Genomic DNA, 25,222 nt, shown 5'->3' on the forward strand with positions numbered 1-25,222 from the left:
CATTAGTACAAATCAAGTACAATTTAAATCCCGCGCCCCACTGTCAGTGGGGTAGCTGTAAAACCATTAAATGAAACAACGCTTTCTACATCAGTGTACATTTTACTTTTAGGATACTCCACACTTTCGCATTTAGACCCATTTCATAAATTTTGTACAGTAGACTGGCATGCCACACAGTGTCGAATGCCTTATTGCTGTCTAAACAATCTACACGTACATTTGACTCATGTTCTAAATTATAACTTATACACTGTAGTACATTATATGACGTACACAGACTACATAAATCTTTTGATATGCGGTTTGTTGTGTATCTTTCTGGGTCAATCCTTTTGATAACAACATTTCAAACAATTTGAAAAAAATACTGATAATAGTGATGATATACCCCTGTAACTGTTTGGGTCGTCTTTAGTATTCGCATGTCCTTTATGTAATGTAATAATAAAAAATTTCTTCCAGTCTTTAGGAATATATTCATTTCTTATCATCATATTAAATAATTTTGCGAAGTGATTAATAATATCTCGCCCCCATATTAAATATTTTCGTACACAATGCCGTTCCAACCCCAAGCTTTGTTGGAAGCAAGTTATTCCCCAATTATCAAAACATCTTGTCACAAACACGTTCTGTACATATCTTACGACATTTTGTTTTAAAGAAACTTGTTTTAGTTGATTGCCTGAAGTCGGGGAATTAATACTATTAAACAATCATTTGATATCAAAGCTGAACGAATGTGTCGCTTTAAAGGGCCACTTCACATATCAGGGTAATGACAGATAAGCGCTGCGAAATGTATGATAAATAAATCGAGGGACGTTAAAAGCATAACCTACGGATACTGATTAATTGTGAATCATAGTCCAGTTAACATCGAACTGTATAAGGATATAGATGGAAATCAAGCATAAATCTCCAAAACAGACTGAGTAGACACTCCTGGAAATCTGTAAATATGACATCTGTAAATTACGAATTGGGCGAGAAAGGTAAACCACTAGAGGAATCGGAACAAATACCCGTACACACAGGTAAGTCTCTTGTATCACACAGGTTAAGTAAAAGACACTGGTTATCGTATCGTACAGGTAAAAACTGAGGTTTAAAATGTATGACTGTTTTTCAAATGTGTGCATGAGACAATATTTAAATAATAAGGAATCAAAGTACTGAAAGTACTAAAAGCCAAGGCAAAAGATAGACCAAGATAAATATATCATTTTTGAAATGGGAAACAAAATAAAGACAAAGTTCTCATCATATCGTCAGAAGGATTAACTGTTAATTTTGTTACGAAACCTAGTACCACTACGAAGTTATTCTTCTTGTGTGTACAGTTTTTCTTTATAGGTTTGTCAGAAGAGGGGTACCGAGTTTTCTCTTAAATATATCTTTGTAGACCTTTAGATAATTCATTTGCATAGGAATTGATTCCCTTGTCCATATTTCAAACGTTTAAAACAGAAATTGGCATTTACCCTTTGGCCAATAACTGATTATTTTTTAAGTATACATGCACTTCTCTCAACTGCGAACTTATCGTCTAAGTTTGTATATTAATAAATATATATTCAAGCATGTTATCTTGTAAAGTATGGACATTGACCAGGTTATGCATACTTTTAAATATGTGTGAATTTTGTTCAAGTTTCAATTTTGCCTCAGTCTATCTATATTGTTAACAAACAACCCAAGTCTAATTACAACTGAACAATATTTAAGAATGTTAACTTACTGAAACCAAATTGCAGACAGACAAATGGATGACTGCTACTTATACCTTTACATGTCTGTCAAATATTTTGAAATGCTTTTATTTACAGTGTATCACATATTCACTGTAGTGAAAAGATCTCTACTTATGACAAATGGAATTATTTTGCTTCTGTTTTTCTAGGAACAAATAAGATAAGAAAAAACACTCTAACTCAATCTGATACATTATTGTATGTTTCAATATTAAATAAGATAAACAAGATATAAACATACATGTATACACACACACACTGGATTAAGAGAGTTATATTATTTTTCCTCTATTTCCATTGTATGAAATCCTCACAAAATAAAAAATGTATAACATGTGTAAAGCTTTATCATCTTGATAGGCCAGCGTTTGAAATAAGATGCACATATCAATTTCAAATATTTTTTAAAAGAGTACTACAAATGTACCAGCTAGAGCAAATACTATGTCATTACTATTGTCATTATTGTTGGTTTCATATTTGATACATGTAGCATAGTGCAACAAATGTTGACAACAAGTTGAGGTTGCATGTGTAGATGCAAACAGGAAGTGTACGATTTGATGTTCAGAATGATGGAGCAAGTTTTATGAAATTTTGTTTGAATACTTAGTTAGGAAAGTACTGACAATTTATCCGTCACATGTACAGGTTGTGTAGCTGTAGCCTTCACCTTGAATGTATGAACTTGACCTTAAAACTGTCTTGAACAATTGATGTATGGCATTTTGAAATAAACTTTCAAGAAATATGGTTAAAAACTTTATTAGAAACAATTGCTTTCACTGACATCACCTAGACACAATCTTGAATGTGTGGGATTCCTCTCATATATCACACGAGTTTTAATATCAAAAGTTGTACACGGTAAAATCGAATGAAATTAACAAATATTAAGTTACATATGATAACCTTTTTGTTTCTAGATTTTATTGATATTGATCATGAACATTGTTAAAAGTACAATGTATACCAGGTATCTCATATTCCTTTTACTGCTTAACAATTCTTTGACTTTTAATTTACTTGACAAAAACTAGTAGGAAGCCATGGCCATTATTTCTGTCTTTTAAAAACATATTTTTATTGTTTTTCTAATTTGCTCCCACCACCGCAAGTGTTTTATTGATCAAAACCAACGTAATTTCCGACATTGGTGCCTTAAGTCAGTGGGGAGCTATTCAATCACATTCAACAGGCTTTCAGCATCACTATTCACAGATTCAATCCGTCACAAGTAAAGATCATTGACATCTCCATTAAGCAAATATCGGCAAGGAAAGCATTTGAACCTTTCGCTGTTGGAAGGATCTGTGAACTCGTCTGTCATGAGTCTGTGAGAAAATGATTTAAAGTGAAGTCAGAGGTTCCTCCTCTGTACAGTAACTGACAGACAAAATGCCATGTCACTGTTGGACCAGTTCTTGCAGCCGATAGGCCTACATTTTGTATGTCTGCTGGTGTTATTTGTTTGTTTCATTTATTGGTAAAGTATTACCATATAACAGAATGTGTTTTTCATCATACACAAAACAACAACAAATGAATACTGGATGAAGATACTTCTATTTCGCCTTCGGAATGATTTCAGACATGTATTACGGGAAGAAGAAGACGAGTGATCTCCCTTAAATAAAGCCTAGACATGCGCTGCGCATATTGTACTTTCATTTTGTGTAGGCCTAGACACCATTCGTACATGTAACGCGAAGCGGGAAAAGTCGAAAATGCAAGCAAGTGTTGTATTCAGTTTTACTTAATGTAATGCATGTTGTTTACAATTAAATTTCGACAACGTTTACTTACAACCGAGTCATAAATAATGTTCTGGATCCCGATTTTCGAATTCAGGCCGAGCAGGCGTTTGTGACACCTCATCATTTATTGATATAAAAATGCAATAAAATATATAATGTTAAACATGGAACAAAATGAAAATACTGCGAAGGTAAAAACGTCTTCAGATTAGAATGCTCATATGGAAGAGTAGGACAGGAGCTAGTATCACGGACTTAGATCTAATCTAGTTCCGTGCTAGTACAATATTAATATACCCGGCCTCCTCTGTCCCGGCCTGGTATTGTAATCGATCCCATGCCTTGTAATGGAGCAAGCCCGGTGTGAATCACTTGGGGATTATTTTAGAATTAATTGATAGGATCTGCATTCATAAATAGGTTTGTAATATTAATATTTTCTGTTGATCACCTACATAATTTGAAGTTATACTCTGCCTAAATGACGGCAAATTATCAAGTTTATCGCAAGGGCAATCGAAATCTGAATTGACTGCCATGTTGGAAACTTCGTCCGTTTTCCGATATAGGTCAGACTTCTAAATATGGGTGTCGTGATCCAATATGGAAATTGCATTAAACATGGCAGAATCAGTAATAATACTATATTTGGCCGTGCAGGCCGTATAAGGAAACAGGTAATTGGGATAACCTCACGCGTGATCTTACATGGCGGTCGTTTCTATTTTTTACCCAGGACGGACCGTGCTATAGAGGTTTAGTAAGGATTAGTTATTTCAACTATTATGCAATATTTTGATAACATTAAACTCATATGAGGCGTTAACCATATGTAATCATACAGATTAGCACTTTTGATTTTGCTCAACTAGTTGGAATAGGGCTGCTTCTTAGCTCTGACCACGCATATATATAAATGTAGGAAGGGACATGAATGCAAGAGCCACAAATTTCAGCCAATCAGAAGACAGTATTTTTGTGTTAAGGCTATCCAAGTTGTAGAAGGGTACTTACATAAATGTAGTTCTAACTAAGAATAAGATTATATCCATTGACTTTAAAGTGAACTTGAGTCTTCGGTAATGGATTTTATTTGCAGTTTGCTTAGTATTACTGGTAAGTGGCGTATGTGTCGTTTATGAATATCTGAGCTTATTAACTGAAGAATGTTTACCGGAAGTTACGTGTAGCATGCGTGACCTACAGTCCATTGGCAGTTCCATATTGATGGAAACAGTGTGCATTTTCAAGAAGAATATGACGTTGTGATACGATCATAGGTTCTACCAAGGAAATGAATCATATTTCCAGGCCATTCAAGTAAACTTGAGTCCAAAGTAATACATAATAAAGACAGTATCTCCGGTATATATGATTCAATCGAGTACAAATCTGTGCCAATAGGGCGGAGTATGTCTCGAAACGGCATTTATGAATATCTTTAGCTCATTAACTGAAGTAATACCAATAGCTTGCCGCGAACGCCTTAGCTAAACATAATGTCAAGTGTTCAATAAGAATGAGGGTTCCTGCTTCATAAACAACACCGGACACGTAAATCTAGGTTACCATTTCTAGATGTCGGAATTGGTGGCCATATCTGATATCGAATCAACATGAAAACAACAAAACACATGTTCAAGACCATCTGCTAGGACAAAAATGTTGGTCAAGATTATGCATGCATGATTATTTCAACAAAATTGTAAAATTAGAGTTGAAGTTAAAAAAAAAATTCAATATGGCAGATATGATGACCATATTGGTTTTCGATTCAGCTCAAAATACAATGAGTGGATATTTAAGGTAACCTGAGACGAAGTCCAAAAACCAAAAGACGAAAACAAAAAATCCAACAGCTCGTTCAACTGTAATAGGAAAGAAAGAAGTAGAAAGATGAGGTGCCCCAGCTGGAATCGAACCCACGACCCCAGGTACCGGAGGCCAACGCTCTACCACTGAGCTAAAGGGACATGTCCTGTCAGCCGACTGACAGAACCACTATGTGAACATAGTACATATACTACCCAGTTCTTTCACACTACTTTTGCATTACATGAAGTTCAAGTTACCTTTGTTACAAAAGTATTTCTTTTTCATTTGGCAACATCGATAACATCAGTTTTTACATAACTCAGGTGACCGTTAAAGCCCATGGGCCTCTTGTTTTACAAAATTGCAGCAAGATTTTTAATATGGCGGCTATGCTAAATGTATTTGGCTTCAACAAGGCTCGAAACACAACATTTCGTCCAAGTGTAAGCGAATAGAAAATTATATTAACATTTCGATGGAAAAGAATAATGGACGGCTAACGACGGAGGAAGGAAACGACAGAAAGTGCTAACTCACATGAAGGAAGCATATGACGGCACCACGTTTTCTTTACCTTAGTTTTTATGTCATAATATCATGACATAATTCCACTTTTCGACACCATTAAGACCGCAATTACACAAAAATACATAAAACTGAATATCATCTTTTTTTCTAATATATACCAGTTTTGTTGTGTGATCAATAGCAATACATATTTTGTTTTCTTTTTGCCAGGATATGGAGCAAGACACACTTTTACAATTTTATCTTTTATCGGTTACTTTAACCTGTATGCTCTTCGGCACAACCTTAGCATTGCTATGGTAGCTATGGCAAACCACACAGACAGCATCTCAAATCCAAACACATCCGCTTCTTGGGAGTGTCCAGATCCGGTTAACAACGTTACAACAAAACCAACAGCCAATAAGGTAAAACAATTAACAGAAATGTTACGACATGTTGTATCATGCCCGCATACAACTGATTAACTTTGATTTCTAATATACTTTACAATTGTGACTTCCAGTTTCAAACTGACTTTTAAACAGAGTTCAGACATGTAGGGTGAAGGTACATGTACGGACAGGTAGGGTAAGGGTATAGACATGTAGGGTGAGGGTACAGACATGTAGGGTGAGGGTACAGACATGTAGTGTGAAGGGTACAGACATGTAGGGTGAGGGTATAGACATGTCGGGTGAAGGGTACATACATGTAGGGTTAGGGTACAAACGTGTAGTGTGAATGGTGCAGACATGTAAGGTGAGGGTACAGATATGTATGGTGAGGGTACAGACATGTAGGTTGTGAGTACAGACATGTAGTGTGAAGGGTACAGACATGTAGGGTGAAGGGTAAAAACATGTAGTGTGAAGGGTACAGACATGTATGGTGAGGGTACAAACATGTATGGTGAGGGTACAGACATGTAGGTTGTGGGTACAGACATGTAGTGTGAAGGGTGCAGACATTTAGGGTGAGGGTATAGACATGTAGGGTGAGGGTACAGACTTGTAGTGTGAAGGGTACAGACATGTAGGGTGAGGGTACAAACGTGTAGGGTGAAAGGTACAGACATGTAGGGTGAGGGAACAGAAATGTAGGATGAGGGAACAGACGTGAAAGGTACAGACATGCAGAGGAGGATACATATATATAGGGTGAGGGTACAGACATGTAGGGTTAGGGTACAGACATTTATGATGAGGGTACAAACATGTAGGCTGAAAGCACCGACGTGTAGGTTGAGCCCAGCCAGCACACAGATATCGGGCCGACATCCCAGAATGCACGCTGATATCGGTTGAAGTGCGGAATATCGGCTAAATATGCCGTTATTTGGCCGACGTCGGGCCGTAATCACTTTTTCTATATTTATAAAACTGAATTCATTAAGTGTCAATGCTAAGATACCTTATACATTTATGTCGACGTTTCAATAGATAAACGTGTTTTCATATATACAAACATAAATGTTTATTCACTGCGGACCGACTAACCGGAAATTGCGCCAGATTTGTAACGGGTTACCGGCATTTTCAAAAATGACAGAGAACAGACAGCAGGCATAACAGATATGGACAGTGTGTTTGGATTACTTCATGGACAGACAAAGCCTATTGAAAGGTGATGAGGATAAGCTGTTTTATTTCATACTACCATGTCTTATCTAAACTAATATGAACATGTTGTCGGTGATAATCATGTTTTATATATGAGTTAACACTCAAGTTTACAAGTTGATTTCATGAGTGCTTAAAAATTACAAAATAAGTGTGTACCTATATAGTTATATCATCTTAAAACTAATATTCTGCACCTCATGATGTAAAACTGCATGTTGAGTTCTTACATGATTTTATATTTATATCAAGAGTGGTGTGGTATTGACTTTGGTTTGGTAACCCAATAGTCATATGTAAGGGAGTCTACCCTGAGGAGGCTACATGTGTACAGTGAGGCCCTTATATCTGGGGGTTATGATAATGTGTAACAGGCTTATCATGTATTGGAAGTATCCTGTTACATCTTACACAGATAGAATCACTCGCGTGGCAATGTTATCGTTAATGGTAAATTAACAATAAATTGACATTAAATAAGCTGGGGATTAATAATGAAGATAATGTCTACCAAATTTATATTTGATGTCTGCAACACAATGTCACATAACCGTTCTGTATCACTCCGTAAATACATTGTGTATCTAAAAACATCAATGCCTTCTTTATTTTGTTTATTTTAGATCTCACAAAGAATACTAATGTAGAATATGTAGTATATGTATATATAGTATATATATTGAATTTATTTTTAACACTGACAAATTTTTCTATTTGTTTCAGATGGTGTGACCAAAGTAAAACAGTTCTTAACGGAATTAGTGATGGCATACAATGTAGCGATAACCACCTGAGAATATATTATTAATAATTAATAAATGTTAATATTTTCACGTTTTTCATGGTGTTTTCTGTATATATGTTAAATATTAATTTCCCCATAACCAAGTGTGATCTCAATGGCAATTTCTGTTTTGTTGTATGATTCTATCTGTGTAAGATGTAACAAGATACTTCCAATACATGATAATCCTGTTACACATTAGCATAACCCCAGATATAAGGGCCTCGCTGTACACATGGATATGACTATTGGGTTACCAAACCAAAGTCAATACCACTCCCTGATATAAATTTAAAATCATGCAAGAACTCAGCATGCAGTTTAACATCATGAGGTGCCGAATATTAGTTTTAAAATGATATAACTATATAGGTACACACTTAGTTTGTAATTTTTATACACTCAGCATGCAATTAACTTGTAATAAGCATGTAATAAGACATGATCGTATAAAATAACACAGCTTACCCTCATCACCTTTCAATAGGCTTTGTCTGTCCATGAAATAATCCAAATACACTGCCCATTCAAATGTATCTGTTATTCCTGCTGTCTGTTCTCTGTCAGTTTTGAATATGCCGGTATCCCGTTACAAATCTTTCGCAATTTCCACTTAGTCGGTGAATAAATTTATGTTTGTATATATGAAAAACCCCGCTTATCTATTGAAACTTCGACATAAATTTATAAGATATTCTAGCATTGACACTTATTGAATTCAGTTTTATAAATGACGACCCGACGTCGGCCCAATAACGGCATATTTAGCCGATATTCCGCCCTTCAACCGACATCGGCCCGATATCAGCGTGCTGGCTGGGAGGGAACAGACATGTAGTGTAAGGGTACAGACATGTAGGGTAAGGGTACAGATATGTAGTGTGAGGGTACAGACGTGTATGGTGATGGTACAGACATGTAGAGTGAGGGTACAGACCTGTAGGGTGAGGGTACAGACATGTATGGTGATGGTTCAGACATGTAGGATGAGGGTACAGATATGTAGTGTGAGGGTACAGACAGGTAGGGTAAGGGTACAGACATCTAGAGTGTGGGTACAGACATGTAGGGTGAGGGTACAGACATGTATGGTGATGGTTCAGACATGTAGGGTGAGGGTACAGATATGTAGTGTGAGGGTACAGACATGTAGGGTAAGGGTACAGACATGTATGGTGATGGTACAGACATGTAGGGTGAGGGTTCAGACATGTAGGTGATGGTACAGACATGTAGGGTGATGGTACAGACATGTAGAGTGAGAGTACAGACATGTAGGGTGAGGGTACAGACATGTAGGGTGTGGGTACAAACATGTAGGGTGATGGTACAGACATGTAGAGTGATGGTACAGACATGTAGGTTGAGGGTACAGACATGTAGGGTGAGGGTACAGACATGTATGGTGATGGTTCAGACATGTAGGGTGAGGGTACAGATATGTAGTGTGAGGGTACAGACATGTAGGGTAAGGGTATAGACATCTAGAGTGTGGGTACAGACATGTAGGGTGAGGGTACATACATGTATGGTGATGGTACAGACATGTAGGGTGAGGGTACAGACGTGTAGGGTGAAGGGTACAGACATGTAGAGTGAGGGTACAGACGTGTATGGTGATGGTACAGACATGTAGAGTGAGGGTACAGACATGTAGGGTGAGGGTACAGACATGTATGGTGATGGTACAGACATGTAGGGTGAGGGTACAGTCATGTAGGTGATGGTACAGATATGTAGGGTGATGGTACAGACATGTAGAGTGAGAGTACAGACATGTAGGGTGAGGGTACAGACATGTAGGGTGTGGGTACAGACATGTAGGGTGATGGTACAGACATGTAGGGTGATGGTACAGACATGTAGGTTGAGGGTACAGACATGTAGGGTGAGGGTACAGACATGTAGGGTGTGGGTACAGACATGTAGGGTGAGGGTACAGACATGTAGGGTGAGGATACAGACACTTTAATGAGCTATATAAATAGACACACATGCTGTTGATACCCAAGAAATACAAAAGATGAATGTTAAAGGCATATATTGTTTCATTACAACAAAACAAATTTGGTCTTTCAGAAACTTTTTAGGAAATATTAATATTTTTCTTTAAAAAGTGTTCCATTTTTGGTACCCTCACCCTATATGTAAGACTTTTGATTTGATTGTTTCCATAATAGTAACAAACTTATTATTCAATTTACATGCAGTATTAAATTTGAAGGTACTACTTGGTTTTTTGAGCGTGCATCATGATTTTAAGCAAGTTACAAAAAAAGTAGGTTTGAGCACAGAATTCATGCTGGAGCACGAGAACATTTCATGAATACGGACCCTGGCCTACATATGCGTGTAAGTGTTAGAGCGAATAGTGATAATATAAGATATCAGTATATAACAAAACAAAACATGTAATCTGTTATCTTTCTATTTCCATCGGATGGTTTAGATATATCAAAAATACATTTTCTTATTTCCATTATTGTTCAGGCTATGGATTTTGACTGGGATGAAGCTACCCAAGGGCTCATTCTCAGCTCCTTTTTCTATGGATACGTTGCTACACAGATACCAGGAGGAATGTTGTCGGAGAGGTTTGGCGGAAAACATCTCGTTGGATTTGGAATATTGATCATGGCAATACTGACCATATTGACCCCTCTTGTTGCTGCTGAGTTCGGCACGTGGGCACTCATTACCACTAGGGTGATTGAGGGATTAGTTTCGGTAATTACAATATACATACTATAATATTGCTCAACAGCACAAACAATTCTGTTATGTGATTCATTCCGATTCGGTAAAATAGCTCCCGCTGTCTGGAGTGGTTGTCTTGGCAATATGTCATTACCTTTCTTCAAAAAGGAGAATACTTAGATAACAAAGCTGAATAATTCAAAAAGGCTTCAGACACGAAAGTCAAAAGTGCTAGTCTAGGTGTCATTTCCCTCAATAACACCACTTCCGTTTTACAAATACCTTGTTTGCGTCAACGGCAGATGATTTTTCTTTTCAAATCCAGTATAAGATTAGCAGATTTGTGCTTGTTTTTTTCCTGTGATAACACGTGTTATAAATCGAGGAATGGACATTGCATTTCTATTACGTGTTCTCAGTGAAATAGCTCTATTATCAAAAAAATGGATAAAGCACGAATAAACAATACGTATTACTGCTTGTGTCTTTCAGGGCGCAGCGTTCACAGCCATAGCGAATATGCAAGGAAAATGGACACCAGAAATGGAGAGAACTTTACTTACCGCTACTGCAAACGCTGGTAATACTTACAGTTTTGAAATTATTTTCAAAATGTTCCTATTCCGTCTTTGCGTATTGCAGAGTTATCTTCTCTTGGGAGGAGGTATTGATTGTTACGTCACTTGTTTGTGAGAATAACGTCAACGACGTAATTTTCTCACACAGACCAATGACGCAACAATCAATACCTGCTCCCAAGAGAAGATAACTCTGCAATACGCAAAGACGGAATATAAGGATATGTATTTTTGCTGTGCTTCTTTAGATTTTTTTTTTTTTTACTATGAAAGTACCAGAGTTTACTCAAAGTTCTACCTGTAAATCTAAACAAAGGCGAGAATCAACGAGTATTTCATTGCGTGAAGTTTGCCTGTTCAGATTTAAAAAATAACAAAAGTATTGAACAAGATTTTCCTTTGTATATATATTCACATTGTTTCACACCATGGCATTATAAATGCTTTGGAATACACGAAGTTATAGAACATAGGGTTTAGAGTTATGTCGGCACAAGCAATAACATAACATGATCTGTTATCTTTCAGGTGCGTTCGTAGGGAATGTTGTCGTGTTACCGGTAACGGGTTATCTATGTAGCTCATTCTTCTTGGGAGGTTGGCCTGCTAGCTTTTATATTTTCGGTAAGATTTCTGATATTGTTTAGCGTATCATTGTTACTGATCAACTCTTTATGACAAATGTTGGAAACTCGGAAAAAAAGCATGAATATGTACTGCATGTTTTTGTTTAAGCACGCGAAGGAATTGGGCGTCACATAAAAGCTTTTTTCACATATGCTTTACTAGTCAACAGCAAATATTAATGTAATTGCAAAAGCTTATTAAAGTATTGTAAAGGTAAAAAATAAATTAAAAAAACATAAATAATGGTCATATATTTCCACATGCCTACCAACACCATATTTTGTATGAGAGGAGGAAAAACAATTTGAAAAAGAAAATTGCATTTACATTACTCCAATAATGCATCACAAGAATTTTCAATTGATTGTTACATCAGCTGCAACTACGTAAAATTGTGTAAGTTTTTGTCATATTTCCATAGGTGGTATCGGATGCCTTTGGTTTCTTTTTTGGCATTTTCTTATATACGAAACTCCTGGCACTCATCCCCGAATTTCATCTAAAGAACGAAAATACATAGAAAGTACAGCTGGACAAAGAGCAAATAAGGTAACATTTTATATTTGTTCATATGAAACGTCCCCTGTACATTCGTGGATTTCCTAAATAAAGTGACCTTCTTAAGTCATAATGAGTACAAGATATAGTCGGGTGGTGCAGTGGATAGCGCACTTGCCTTTCACCAAAGCGTCCGGGGTTCAATTCCCCAATCGGATGTGAAAAGGTATGAGGTCATCTGCCCGATCACGTGGGTTTTCTTCGGGTTCTCCGGTTTCCTCCCACCATAAGAGCCCCCGCGCGCTAACATTCGGGCCAACAAGAGTGAATAATATAAGTTGAAATAAGTTGTTTTATAATGGTTGTAAAATAAATAAATTATATATATATGTATAGTCAAAATATAATGATATGACAAATTCACCCTGATGTGGAATATTTATATCGGGCGAGTGCATAATAAATCCTTTTATCATTTTTTCTAGATTACCAAATTCACGACGTAGACAATTGGACATTTTTTCTAACTTTTAACATCATGCCACACAGATTCACCATTGAATTTCTTTGAATTCAATTGAATTCATAAACTTGTTTCAAAACGATAAGCATATTTCCCCTCACGCTTAAGGATGACGTCACAATCAGAAGCATTTATTTTTTGAATTCATATCTTCAGGAACGGTCTAAACTTTATTTGACAGACCTTTTAGCAGGCAGTCAGATGTTTCCATATGAAATATTACGCACAATAAAGATTAATATGAAGTCATGTCCTAGTGGACATTTAATTGTGTAATTCACATTTATAGAGCTATCCGATACCTTGGAAAGGTATTCTGACGACACCAGCGATATGGGCCATTATGTTTGCAGCATTTTTCCATTCGTGGGGCTTCTATATAAATACCACAGTAATGCCAACATACATGAACAAGATACAAAAGTTTAATATCACACAGGTACGTGAAACTTTCCCAGCCTCAGAATTATTTCATATACGGGTTCACAATACACTTTAATTTATATTTGTGTACATGTATATTTCTCATGTGTAAGACGTCCTTAAACAATTACTTATCTGCTGAACTTCGATATGATTTTGATTTTAAGATTATTATATTACACAGTTACATGTATGTAAAATATGGGTTTGAAGGATATAATATTTATGTTCTGGGTTTATTTTCATTCATTTTTATATTTTCTTTATATCTTTCTATGAGGTGAAAGTATTGCATGATAGATGTAGCAAGCTTCTATACTTAAACGATTTATCATACTGATACAAAACACACATACATGTTTACAAGCAATATTCCATTCATCCGGAATCTTAGTTTTTGACAGTGACACGGCTGACACAGGAGTATCTCCCTGTATAGCGAACTCAGACCAAAAGCTTGGATACAGCCATTTTAACGACTTCTTATATATAAGAGATACATGTTTTTAATGATGCTTATCCCAAACCTATCGATACTTCTAGAGATTTGCCAACTCATTATATTGCATGAATACATGTATAATGACATTATATTGTAATATAGATAATACAGGCTGTATAATGAGTTTGAATTATTGTCTATGACTATAATGGCACTATAATTTAATATAGATAATACAGGCTGTATAATGAGTTTGAATACTTTTCCCGGACATTTTATGTTGGTCTTAGGATGGTTTATTGATGGCCATTCCAAATCTAATGACGGTGTTTACAGGATTATTTGGCGGCTGGCTAGCAGATCATATGCGGCGTAGTAGATGTCTCTCGACAATCGCCGTCCGAAAACTGTTTACCTCTGTCGGTATGTATGATATTATATTTAAACATATCATTAGTTTAAACATATTTGTATTGTCGTAAAAAAGGACAATTAGGATTGAGCACAAGTTTTGCCAACTAAGTAACGCCCTCTCCTTAATACATCATGTTGTATAATACATAATTGACAGCAGTGAATTAACTGTATCCGATCATATAGTAGAAACAGTGAGGGGAGGAAAGCAAGAAGAAGAAGGGTAAAAGATAGGTAGGATGATCCCCTAAATATATACATAATATACGAACCCATGTAAATGTTTAAAACAATATTTGGTCAACAGTAATCTGACTGGCTGGAAAAACATCAATCAACACCTTCATAAACTGTGTCCATCACATTCCATAAAGCTGTATTCTGTAGATCCACTCGTAACCGTTCCGTGTTCTCAAAGCCCTTCCTCCATACCAGCCAGATCAGATACACAATTATTCAAAAATATGTTAACATATTAACATTGATATTCATTCTATATTATATTATATTTATTTCACAAAGTATAAAGGATATTAGAAACGAATGAAATAAGAGGGGGGAGGTCAGTGCTCAAAATGTCAAAACCTGCCAGTACCGTCGATATAGACTTGAACCGTTCTTGCAATGTTTGAGTTTGCCTCATTATTTCAATCTATAGCACCCTTTAGAATTAGGTCTAATGACATATCTCCTGGATACCATGCTAAATTCTGCAATAAGGAAAGGCGTCGGATGTGGTATTTAGGGCATGTGAAGAAGAAGAAGTGATACGAGTCCTCGCACGTGTGTCCACATTCACATTGTGCTGAAAAAGTAAGATTAGCCCTAAAAAGATCATAATTGAGAGTACTTGCTCTGTTTCTTAATCTACAATGAAGAATATTTAGCCTACGCGGACCAAAATTGAGAAAGCATGGATTACATTTAGTTATTACATTATTCAACTTATGTATATTTGATTTGAACGAGTTCAGAGTTTGAATGTGTCTTATGGTTGTGTCTAAATTATTCCAAAGATCAACAGTTGAAGGAAAGAAAGCGTTGCGCATAGTTTGGAGTCTATACCGTTGCTTCCGCAATTGCTGAGAATTTCTAAAATCATAATGAGTCAGATCTCCAATATTTTGAGGTAGGATATTACATAAGTATGAGGGTGCAGTGCCATGTTTTATAGTATAAAGGAGGGACAGTTTTCTGATTTCTCTTCGTTTTTACAATGGTAGCCACCCAATTTCTGCATATAACAATTCGTTTTTTGTGTACATTGGTAGTCCTGTGACAATACGGGCCGCATCTATTTGTAGTTTTTCAAGATTATTTGAATTGATAGCACCACAGTTATCCCATACCTCACAGCCATACTCTAATATTGATCTAATATATGTTAAATACAATTTCTCTAAGTTTCAATAGGGATGTTATTGAACGTAAACAGGGGTTGATAGGGTTGATGAGTACAAGAGTGATTTGGTAGGAATCCTGATTGTAATTTATATATTAGATTGTTTTGATTGAAAAAATTATATATATGTTTGTAGACTACACGCTCAAATACTTTACTCACACAACCTAACAACGATATTGGTCTATAATTAGATACACTATATGGTTGGACCACTTGGCATCACTACTTAGTAATACACCTAGGTGCTTATGCTGATCGGTTATTTCAATAGGGATGTTATTGAACGTAAACAGGGGTTGATAGGGTTGATGAGTACAAGAGTGATTTGGTAGGAATCCTGATTGTAATTTATATATTAGATTGTTTTGATTGAAAAAAGTATATATATGTTTGTAGACTACACGCTCAAATACTTTACTCACACAACCTAACAACGATATTGGTCTATAATTAGATACACTATGCTTGTCACTAGCTTTGAAAATAGGTATAACATTAGCGAGTTTCCATTTTTCAGGATAGATACATGTTCGCAGGGACACATTGAATATAACAGTAAGAGGTGAAGCAATTTCTTTACATATGAATTTAAGCATTCTATGGCTTATTCCGTCAGGCCCGGATGCTTTATTTATATTTAGAATACATAAATGATCTTCAACTTCAGAAGGTGTAATAACTATGTCGCAAAATGTGGACTCGGTTTGGCTATCAATCCTAGGTACCTGTTTACCCTTGTCGTTAAGTGTGGAAATGGACGTGAAATAATTATTAAGTAATTCGCATTTTTGTGTGTCGTCTGTGATATAGTCAGAAGAACTTTCGTTATAAAGTGGTGATATTTCAGTGTTTTTGTTTCCTTTAAGTAAAAGTTTAAGTAACTTCCAATATGTTTTAGGATCTGATTTAGATTTAACAATAAGGTTATCAATATTTTCAAAGAACAATTCTTTAGCACGCTTAATCATGTTATTAACTTTGTTTCTTACTTTCTTGTATTTTAATACATTATGGTTATTATTTTGTTTTATCATTGCCCTTTTTGATCTGTTTCTTATACGTATTTGCTTTCTAACATTATTGTTAAACCACGGTTTGTCATGTTTGCGTATTTGGACCATCTTTGAAGGTATACAAGTATCTATAGCAGTCATAATGCTGATAGTTAATAATATAACACAAATAATTAATTTGTTTTATAATATCATGGTCGCTACTTATGGCAAAACTGACTTCTCGACCGATCGACAGTCCGCAAACCAGACAAATGACACCCACAGACTGAGAGACATCGTTGGAGCGGCCTTGAATCCTTCATGGAAGGATCATAATTTAATAGAGAATTATTATTATTTTGTGGACTACATTTCATGCTTAACATATTTCAATATCATATCACACATGAATCTTGACTCAATTATACCTACACATGGAGATTGACGTAGATTTTCCATAAACCCATAAGATGTTCTGCGGATGCATAAATAGTATTTGATCATCAATTACTGTCTGGTATCTGATGTGATGAACTTAAACCATGAATATAGCGTGGTAAATGGCAAATAGAAATAGCATAACGTTTAAGCATTCAATAAATTTTGACTTTGATGAGGTTGATAAATGAAGATTAAAACGTCATTCTATTGAGATATTGGGAACATAAACCTGTACTTGACTAGGGACAAATTTAACCAACCGATTAATTTACAGATTATTTTATTGTACACAATGATCACAAAAACATAAGCTTCATTCAAACCGTCGTCATAGTTATCGCTCTTTGTATTAAGTATTTCTTGATGATATGACTTGCCTCAATACTAGTTGGTTATACAGTAACGTGATTTAATAACTCTGATAACTTATGTCAAAATCGTTTTATTTCCATAGTCAACAACATAAATTTTAACTAAACCCTAACAAACACCCCGATAGTTAATCTTCCTCTCTGCTCGATTCTTCTTAACGCACATATTTAAATTGTTATTTCACATCAGTTTAATATTTTATTTACATTGAAATATACTCTATAATATCCAGATAAACTATCAATTCATGTGGTGATTTTTTTCAAAATGATATCCAGATTAAATACTTTCATTGAGAGATCAACTATCTAAAATGATATCCGGAATTATTCCTTATCTTTATTATCGAGTATATTTTCTAAAATATATATTTGAATTCCTAATTATTATTACCAGGTCTACTTTCGGCTGCCCTCTGCCTCCCTTTAATGCCGTTAGCTGGATGTGACCACGTGGTTATCGTTACCCTGACCGTTGTGGGAAATGGCATGATGGGTTTTTGTGCGGCGGGTTTCTATGTTAACTTCCTAGACATTGGTTTCAATTTTTCAGGTAAGTATTAAATTTCAATGACGTTGAAATGCTCTGTACTCAATTGGTTATCTCCCTTTCTAGCTGTTTGTTTTTTAATTTAAAAATTGCAATATGAAAACACAATTATATATAACTTCTTTGTGTATACTCTTTTGATTATAAAGAGGTCACTTCCTGTTATAATAATTATACAATAAATCGGACATTGAGTGCATTGAACATTCATTGTTGTTTTATTACTAAATTTCAACGACAGTGACAATGCCATTGACCCATGATAACGATTTCGTTGTGTTTATATGGTATCTAAATAAATAACTCATATTCATCTTTCAGGGATCTTGATGGGACTTATCAACTTTTCCTCAAATGTAGCAGGAGTTATATCCCCTTACTTTGTAGGAGTTCTCACTAACAATAATGTAAGGATATCTATATATATATGTGTATATTACTATAAAGAGTAATGTATGTGTAATCCAATGAATCAACAATGTGTGTGAATTCCTAAAGGCAAAATTGTGTGTATTCCTATAAACAGCAATGTTTGTGCGTAGTCTTACAAACTACAATGCGTGTGTTTTATCCGAACAACAGTGTGTGTTTATTTTGATAAATACAATCGTCCATCATTTATTATTACAAAATGATCGTTTAAAGTTTATCAACAATTATGAACATTGTATTTTGTTACTTTTATGACATTAATGAATGAATTCATCACGATAACGAAAGTTGAATCTCATCAAAATCGAAACCATAAACTTCTGATAACTCTGTTTATCCACTAACATTATGATAATGATACTGAAGATGCCTGTCATTATCTTTTGTCTGTACAAACTTTTCCAGTCCACAAATAAGATCATTTATTGCTCTTGTGAGCACTGGTATTCAGTCAGACCTCGACCTTGATACTTTGCTATGGGAGTAAACATATCTGCTATTCCAAACAAATGGCAATATCATACTAAATGTCTCTGTACAATTATTCATAAAACTAACAAGAAGGTTTAAAACCAACTTTAGTTGACAACTATTGCAACCGGAACACCTGTATATATCTTCTACCTACTCCTCCTCCTCCATCTTTCTGTTTTTCTCTGCTGCTTATCATAACAATTAGAATGAGTTTGATCTTGAACTATTTGTGACTGTTTGGGTGATTTCCTTATAAGACGATGCGAACACATATGGAACATTTATGAAATGTAAATAAGTTACTCTATATTTATGTCAATGTTCAAATAATCTAACAGTTTTTTTATGTTAATAACGTTAACGACTTATTTTTCAGGAAACTATGCAACAGTGGCAGACGATATTTTACGTATCTATGGCTTTTTACGTGGCTGGGACATTGACGTTTCTGGTGTTCGGTAAAGGCACTGAGGCTGAATGGAACAAAATACCAAGCGATAACAGGACAATAAAGGACCCCAATCCCGATACAATTGTTCAATGTGATGTAATTGCGGAAAAGTATATATAAATATAGGAGATGTCTGTTGTGGTTTAAAATAAACATTGTAGGTGGAAGGAATTAATCATTGTATCTTTATAAGGAATACTGATTATGAGATAATTAGTCAATCAATTTATTTCTCTATAAACAACATTGTAGGTGGAAGGAATTAATCATTGTATCTTATATCTTTATTAGGAACACTGATTATGAGGTAATTAGTCAATCAATTTATTTCCCTATAAACAACATTGTAGGTGGAAGGAATTAATCATTATATCTTATATCTTTATAAGGAACACTGATTATGAGGTAATTAGTCAATCTATTTATTTCTCTTTAAACATCACTGTAGGTGAAAGGAATTGATTGCTTTATTTTATGTCTTTATAAGCAACACTAAAGGTAGAGGTAATTAATGAATCTGTTCTATTTTTTTATAAACAACATTGTAGGCTGAAAGAATACCTCATTGTATATTCAATCTTTTTGAACAAAACCGAAGGTAGGCTTATTAGTTGATCTATTTTATTTTTCTATAAACAACATTGTCGGTGAAAGGAATTTATTATATTATTCTATATCTTTATAAGCAACACTGAAGGTACAGAAAAAATAATTAATCAATTGTATGTCTCTATAAACAACACAATGTGTGAAGGAACTTGATGATTTTATTTTATATCTCTAGGATGCTTACACATCATATTATGATCGATTTCTGAGCCCTTATACCACGACTCGACGTCATCATACAAACGTCTGTAGTCCCTCGCGCGGTGGAGGCGTCTACATATCTCGCAAATGCCGCTTGTACCGGATCGGGTGAAGTAAAATGTCCTCCACCAAGAAAAGTATTGGTCAACAGCCGTTCGGTTCGCTACTAATGAGGTCATAAAAGACGCAAGATCGGAGCTAGATTTAAAGTCGTTTGTGTTTATGTAAGATCCTGGAGGAAGATACATGGATAGATTAGTTCTCCCCCTTATAACGGGTAAAACGTAAGACATGTCTACAAATTGGTTAAAAACCTTTTCAGTGACGTAATCCACACACAATGCGTTTTCGAACGACAGATAGTATTTATACAACTTGTTTAGCATTATGTTGCAATCGCGCCACTCTGTAGAAGGACATTTCAGATTACCACATTTCCCAAAAATATCGACATGGACAAGTTTTGACAACATCTTAGCAAATATACCGCGGTTACTTTGAACCTGACAACGTGAAACAAACCAAGCTGCATCACGTGACTTATTTTGCCATAGCAACGGAATACTGTTCATGTAGTTATCGATATCCAACTCGATTTCTCGGAAATGGAGTTTAGCAAAAGGCTCAATAATATCAGAATCGCGACGGTATGTGTATGTCCAATTGAATAGCCTTTTCCAATGTTTAAAATCAGTTTTGCTATTACCTGGTGCTTCCAAAGAATGAAATATCCAAATTTGTCCGGGCGACTTTTTGGGAGGAGATTTTACAATATTTGATGTTTGGAATATAACAGCAGGAGCAGATTGGTAGTTACTTCCGGAAGTGAAATAACACCTGTATGTACAATGTTCTAACGCTTTAGACGTTATCCATAACGGGGGGTTATAGTAATGAATACGAATACAGGTACCATTTACACTTGATGTGTTTGTCTGTGAAGCACCCCCAATGTTACAAGTGTCTATTGGGGTTTCTCCCGGAGTCTTTACGATCATTGATGATCCTTCTGTTGGTAGACTCTCCGTACGCACGAAGCCTGGGTGGAGTTTAGGAAGTCGTTTAATATGAATATTTTCGTTTGATGTTTCAACTCGCAATTTGGAAGCTTTAGAAGGCTTGATAGGTGCTTTAGGAATTTTCGCACCCATTGTTGGCATAAGCTTGTTGTTTTGATGGATGATTGGCTGAAGGGAAACAAAGTTTGAGTGAAAAGCGTCTGACCCGTGGTTTTCATGCAAAGTTACATGGAAAACAACGTAAAAGAAGACAGCGACGACACAACAAATGGTCAGACACGTCATCAGGGGGCCGAATCTGAAAAATAGTAACAAAATAAACGTAACTTATGGATGAATGAATCAAATACTTAATTGTTGCTTAGCAGCTCGTTGGTAAGTAGAGATTTCCTTCCCCTATATTTCGCAAGTTTTCAAAAGGGCTCCCCCGTAACCCATAGAAACTGTCATAGTATTTAGTGTATCAGTATTTCATTTCATTTCAAAATATTTTATTAAATCAAGTAATTAAATGGGAATTGGGCAACAGGCTATGCCTATACAAGCCCTCTCCCTTGGGTTAAATACATTTCAAACAAGAACAGAATTATAATTTAGACATGAACATATTAACACTGGCTTGGAACATTAAATAGTACTTTTAAATAAATACTCATAGTTCAATAGATGGCTACTAAAAATACTAATACACTAATATTTATAGTATGTACACACACGTATATATAGATAAACATATACACATATGTATAATTCAGGTCAACATGCATATGCTTACGATGAAAGTAAAATAACAACATTTAACAAATATACAATTACTTTATAGCAGAGCAAATAGCAAATATTTTCAGTATAAGTTAAATTTTAATATTATATTAAACCAAAGAAACTGTAATAGTATTTAGTGTTTCAGTTTAAATTATTGTTATACGTAGGAAGCATGTCTGTCTCGACATCGAGACATGTCTATCTCGACATAGAGACATGTCTATCGCGACAGCTTTGTGGCAACGATGAACTTGACATTTTTAATTGCACCAGCCTATACAATTTGGTAATAGATACGGTATGCCAGAAATAAATTACTTTAAACCATACATCTGTTTCGTCCTTATGTCGAAATAAAAGGGGAGGTTCATAAAACCACTTACTTATATGAATTACTACTTAATATATTAATAATAAGAACATTGTGTAAATTATGACCAGTGCCGCTTCACTAAAGGAACAACGGTGGCTATACATATAGAGCTTTGACGATTTCCAACATTTTTATAATTTGAACCGTGTTGGATCACTAGGGATCGTATGAGTGTTTAACTATGCAAATTAGATGTCTTATCATATACGGTATCGTAGTATATGTTAATCAGTCCATAGTAACTTTTGACCAATCAGCGATTACGTATTAGAGGGGTGTTGGTATTGCCAGCTTCAGTTTCATTACTCGTAGTGCTGGCAGATTACACTTGTTTGTTTTGATTTACCCACCCACCAACCCCTGCATCGCCTCTAATTAATTTGCCTCATGATCATGAGTTTTTGTGTAATTGTTGGTTCTTTTTTCAGGTTCATGTATATGTATACAGTAACTTCATATTTGTCTATTTTGTCGATTTATTACATGCTGCCCTTTTGTGAGGCTTCTGTGAGGCTTTTTTTTGCCGCTTCATGTTGTATGTTACATTTGTATATGTAATGTTTATGTTAGGTGGGTTACTCACTCTATTGATCGAGACTTTATGAATATCTTTGTGTAAATTTAGGCTTGGCTTTAAATTCTTTGGGAATTTTACCCCCAATCTCTTAAATAGATTATTACTTCACTTTATCTGTAGCTAGTTTTCTCATGGTAAATATAACAGATATATTCTCTGGGGTGGCTATGAGTCTAGTCGCTTCTCTGGATTCCTCGAGAGTCTAGTGAATTCTCTTGCCTTCTTCGGAGTCTAGCGTTTCCAATTCATCGTCTTTTATAGCTTCTCCATGGATATTAGGAGTCTAGTCGCTTCTCTGGAGTCGTTCAGAGTCTAGCTGCTTCTGTCATTTGCTTTGGAGTCTAGCTCGCGTTCTTTATCAAGTTTCTCTGTGACTTCGCAGAGTCTAGCTTCCTTTAAAATCTTTTGAAAAGAATTTGTTACTATTAGTAGGTTTGTTATAGAGTGAGTAGCCCCTGATACGCGAGTGTACAGTCAGTATATATATCATAGATAAAACCACAAGTTACTAGATGATTTTGTAGCTTGTAAAGTAAAACATGTTCCAATGGTTAAATAAAGAGTCTTCGGATCTTAGTTGCTCTGTTGTGTTTTGTTTACAGCAGTGACCACTGTTGTGATGTTAATGTTTATCATTCTTTAAATAAGTAAGCAATAATTTACAACAGGGAAAAGAAAAATTGTGATATAGGATTGAGTTATCTGTTATTTCCATTTAATGGAAACTTAATAAATACGTGAAGTACATTATATGTGTATATCATAATTCAGGACGCGTGTAAATTAACTAGTTTATGTTGCAATCTTACTGAATCTATAAGTTTAAATGGCAATCACCTGCGTGTGTTTTAATCATCTTTCAAAATCAAATGAAATATCTATGGCAAAACTTTTTTTTAAATAATCAAAGTGACAGCAGATATTGCAATATGTATTGAAATCTGAATATGTCGACATAGTAACTCGTAAGTCGAGGGCAAAAATATGCAACCATCATATCAATATTATTTTATAATGAACGTCGAGTAATATTGCATTTCATGTGCCTACAAAAACTACCACCTCGATATAAAATATTGAAACTAAACATCTGAATAAAACAAGTTGTCAAGGTTCGGTTCATAATACAAAGCCGATACAAAGTCCTACACATATGCTGTACAAACACAACACATATGTTGTACAAACACTCAGAAGTTTTTTTTATGCAGAAATGTACCTCTTTTACTCGTTCACTTAATTTGTCTGATTTATTGTAGATTATACGCAAATAACACGATATCACTCAACATCATGATATTCTCATAGCTATTGTTATACATCAATCATGTTGGATTACCTTTTTTAGATAAATGTATATTACTTCATTAAGGTAATTGTTTTGCTGTTATTTCGCTTTTCATCTTAAAGCGTTCCCCAAATTAAGCTTTACATCTATACTATAGAAATATTGAAATACCACAAATCTTACCTGATCAATCTGCATTTCAGCCATAATCTTGAAAAGTGACGACGACAGCATACCATGTTGAAATTCTGTTTCAATGATCTGGAATTCCCAACACATTTCAGTATTATCTACCTGAAAAGTGGAACATATACTCCAACTAAGTACTGTATAAAGTATTATATAAGTACTAAATAATACGATATGTCACATACTAGTTCTATATACTCCAGTAGGCCATACACTAGTGCTATGTTATGTGGTAGCTTAGATAGCCATTTTGAATAAAATAGAAATATTGATCTAGTTCCCATTGACATCGTTCGTACTAAACGCGGTCAGAGACATTGAATCTTCAAGTCTAACAGTATGTGATATATATTGCTATTTGACCTCTTTGACTAACGGTCTACTGCTTCATGTACATTCATGTCTTATGTGAGAATAGCCCAAACGTGCTGTATTTGAATAGGATTTAAAGGTAGGCAACGTGATAAAATCTCATACTTCATCAAAGATTTACTGCTTACCATTCAATGTCATGGGACACCATTGTTTACTGTTTAATGGCATGGGCTAGTACATCTGACAAAATAATCATTAAAAAAGTGTGAACAAAAATAATATATGTATGTGCTTTTGATATATATTGATACCTTGTCTGTTGT

General features: G+C 35.1%; 2 protein-coding genes across 2 annotated transcripts; one reads left to right on the top strand and one right to left on the bottom strand.

Moving 5' to 3' along the window:
• The first annotated feature begins 828 nt into the window (after positions 1–828).
• LOC110452152 (sialin-like) lies at positions 829–20,431 on the top strand. Its single transcript, XM_021500513.1, has 12 exons — positions 829–1,040; positions 6,068–6,264; positions 10,733–10,969; positions 11,432–11,519; positions 12,046–12,141; positions 12,566–12,693; positions 13,455–13,604; positions 14,321–14,453; positions 18,054–18,209; positions 18,528–18,613; positions 19,489–19,673; positions 20,348–20,431. The coding sequence occupies exons 1-12, from the start codon at positions 965–967 to the stop codon at positions 20,379–20,381; spliced, it is 1,566 nt and encodes a 521-aa protein (XP_021356188.1). The 5' UTR covers positions 829–964; the 3' UTR covers positions 20,382–20,431.
• LOC110452154 (alpha-(1,3)-fucosyltransferase C-like) lies at positions 19,680–23,672 on the bottom strand. The gene has a single exon (XM_021500514.1). It carries the CDS (start codon positions 21,675–21,677, stop codon positions 20,331–20,333), a length of 1,347 nt encoding a protein of 448 aa, XP_021356189.1. The 5' UTR covers positions 21,678–23,672; the 3' UTR covers positions 19,680–20,330.
• Positions 23,673–25,222: the final 1,550 nt, after the last annotated feature.

Source organism: Mizuhopecten yessoensis, unplaced genomic scaffold (genome assembly GCF_002113885.1).
Source record: "Mizuhopecten yessoensis strain PY_sf001 unplaced genomic scaffold, ASM211388v2 scaffold6443, whole genome shotgun sequence".
Lineage (NCBI taxonomy): Eukaryota > Metazoa > Mollusca > Bivalvia > Pectinida > Pectinidae > Mizuhopecten > Mizuhopecten yessoensis.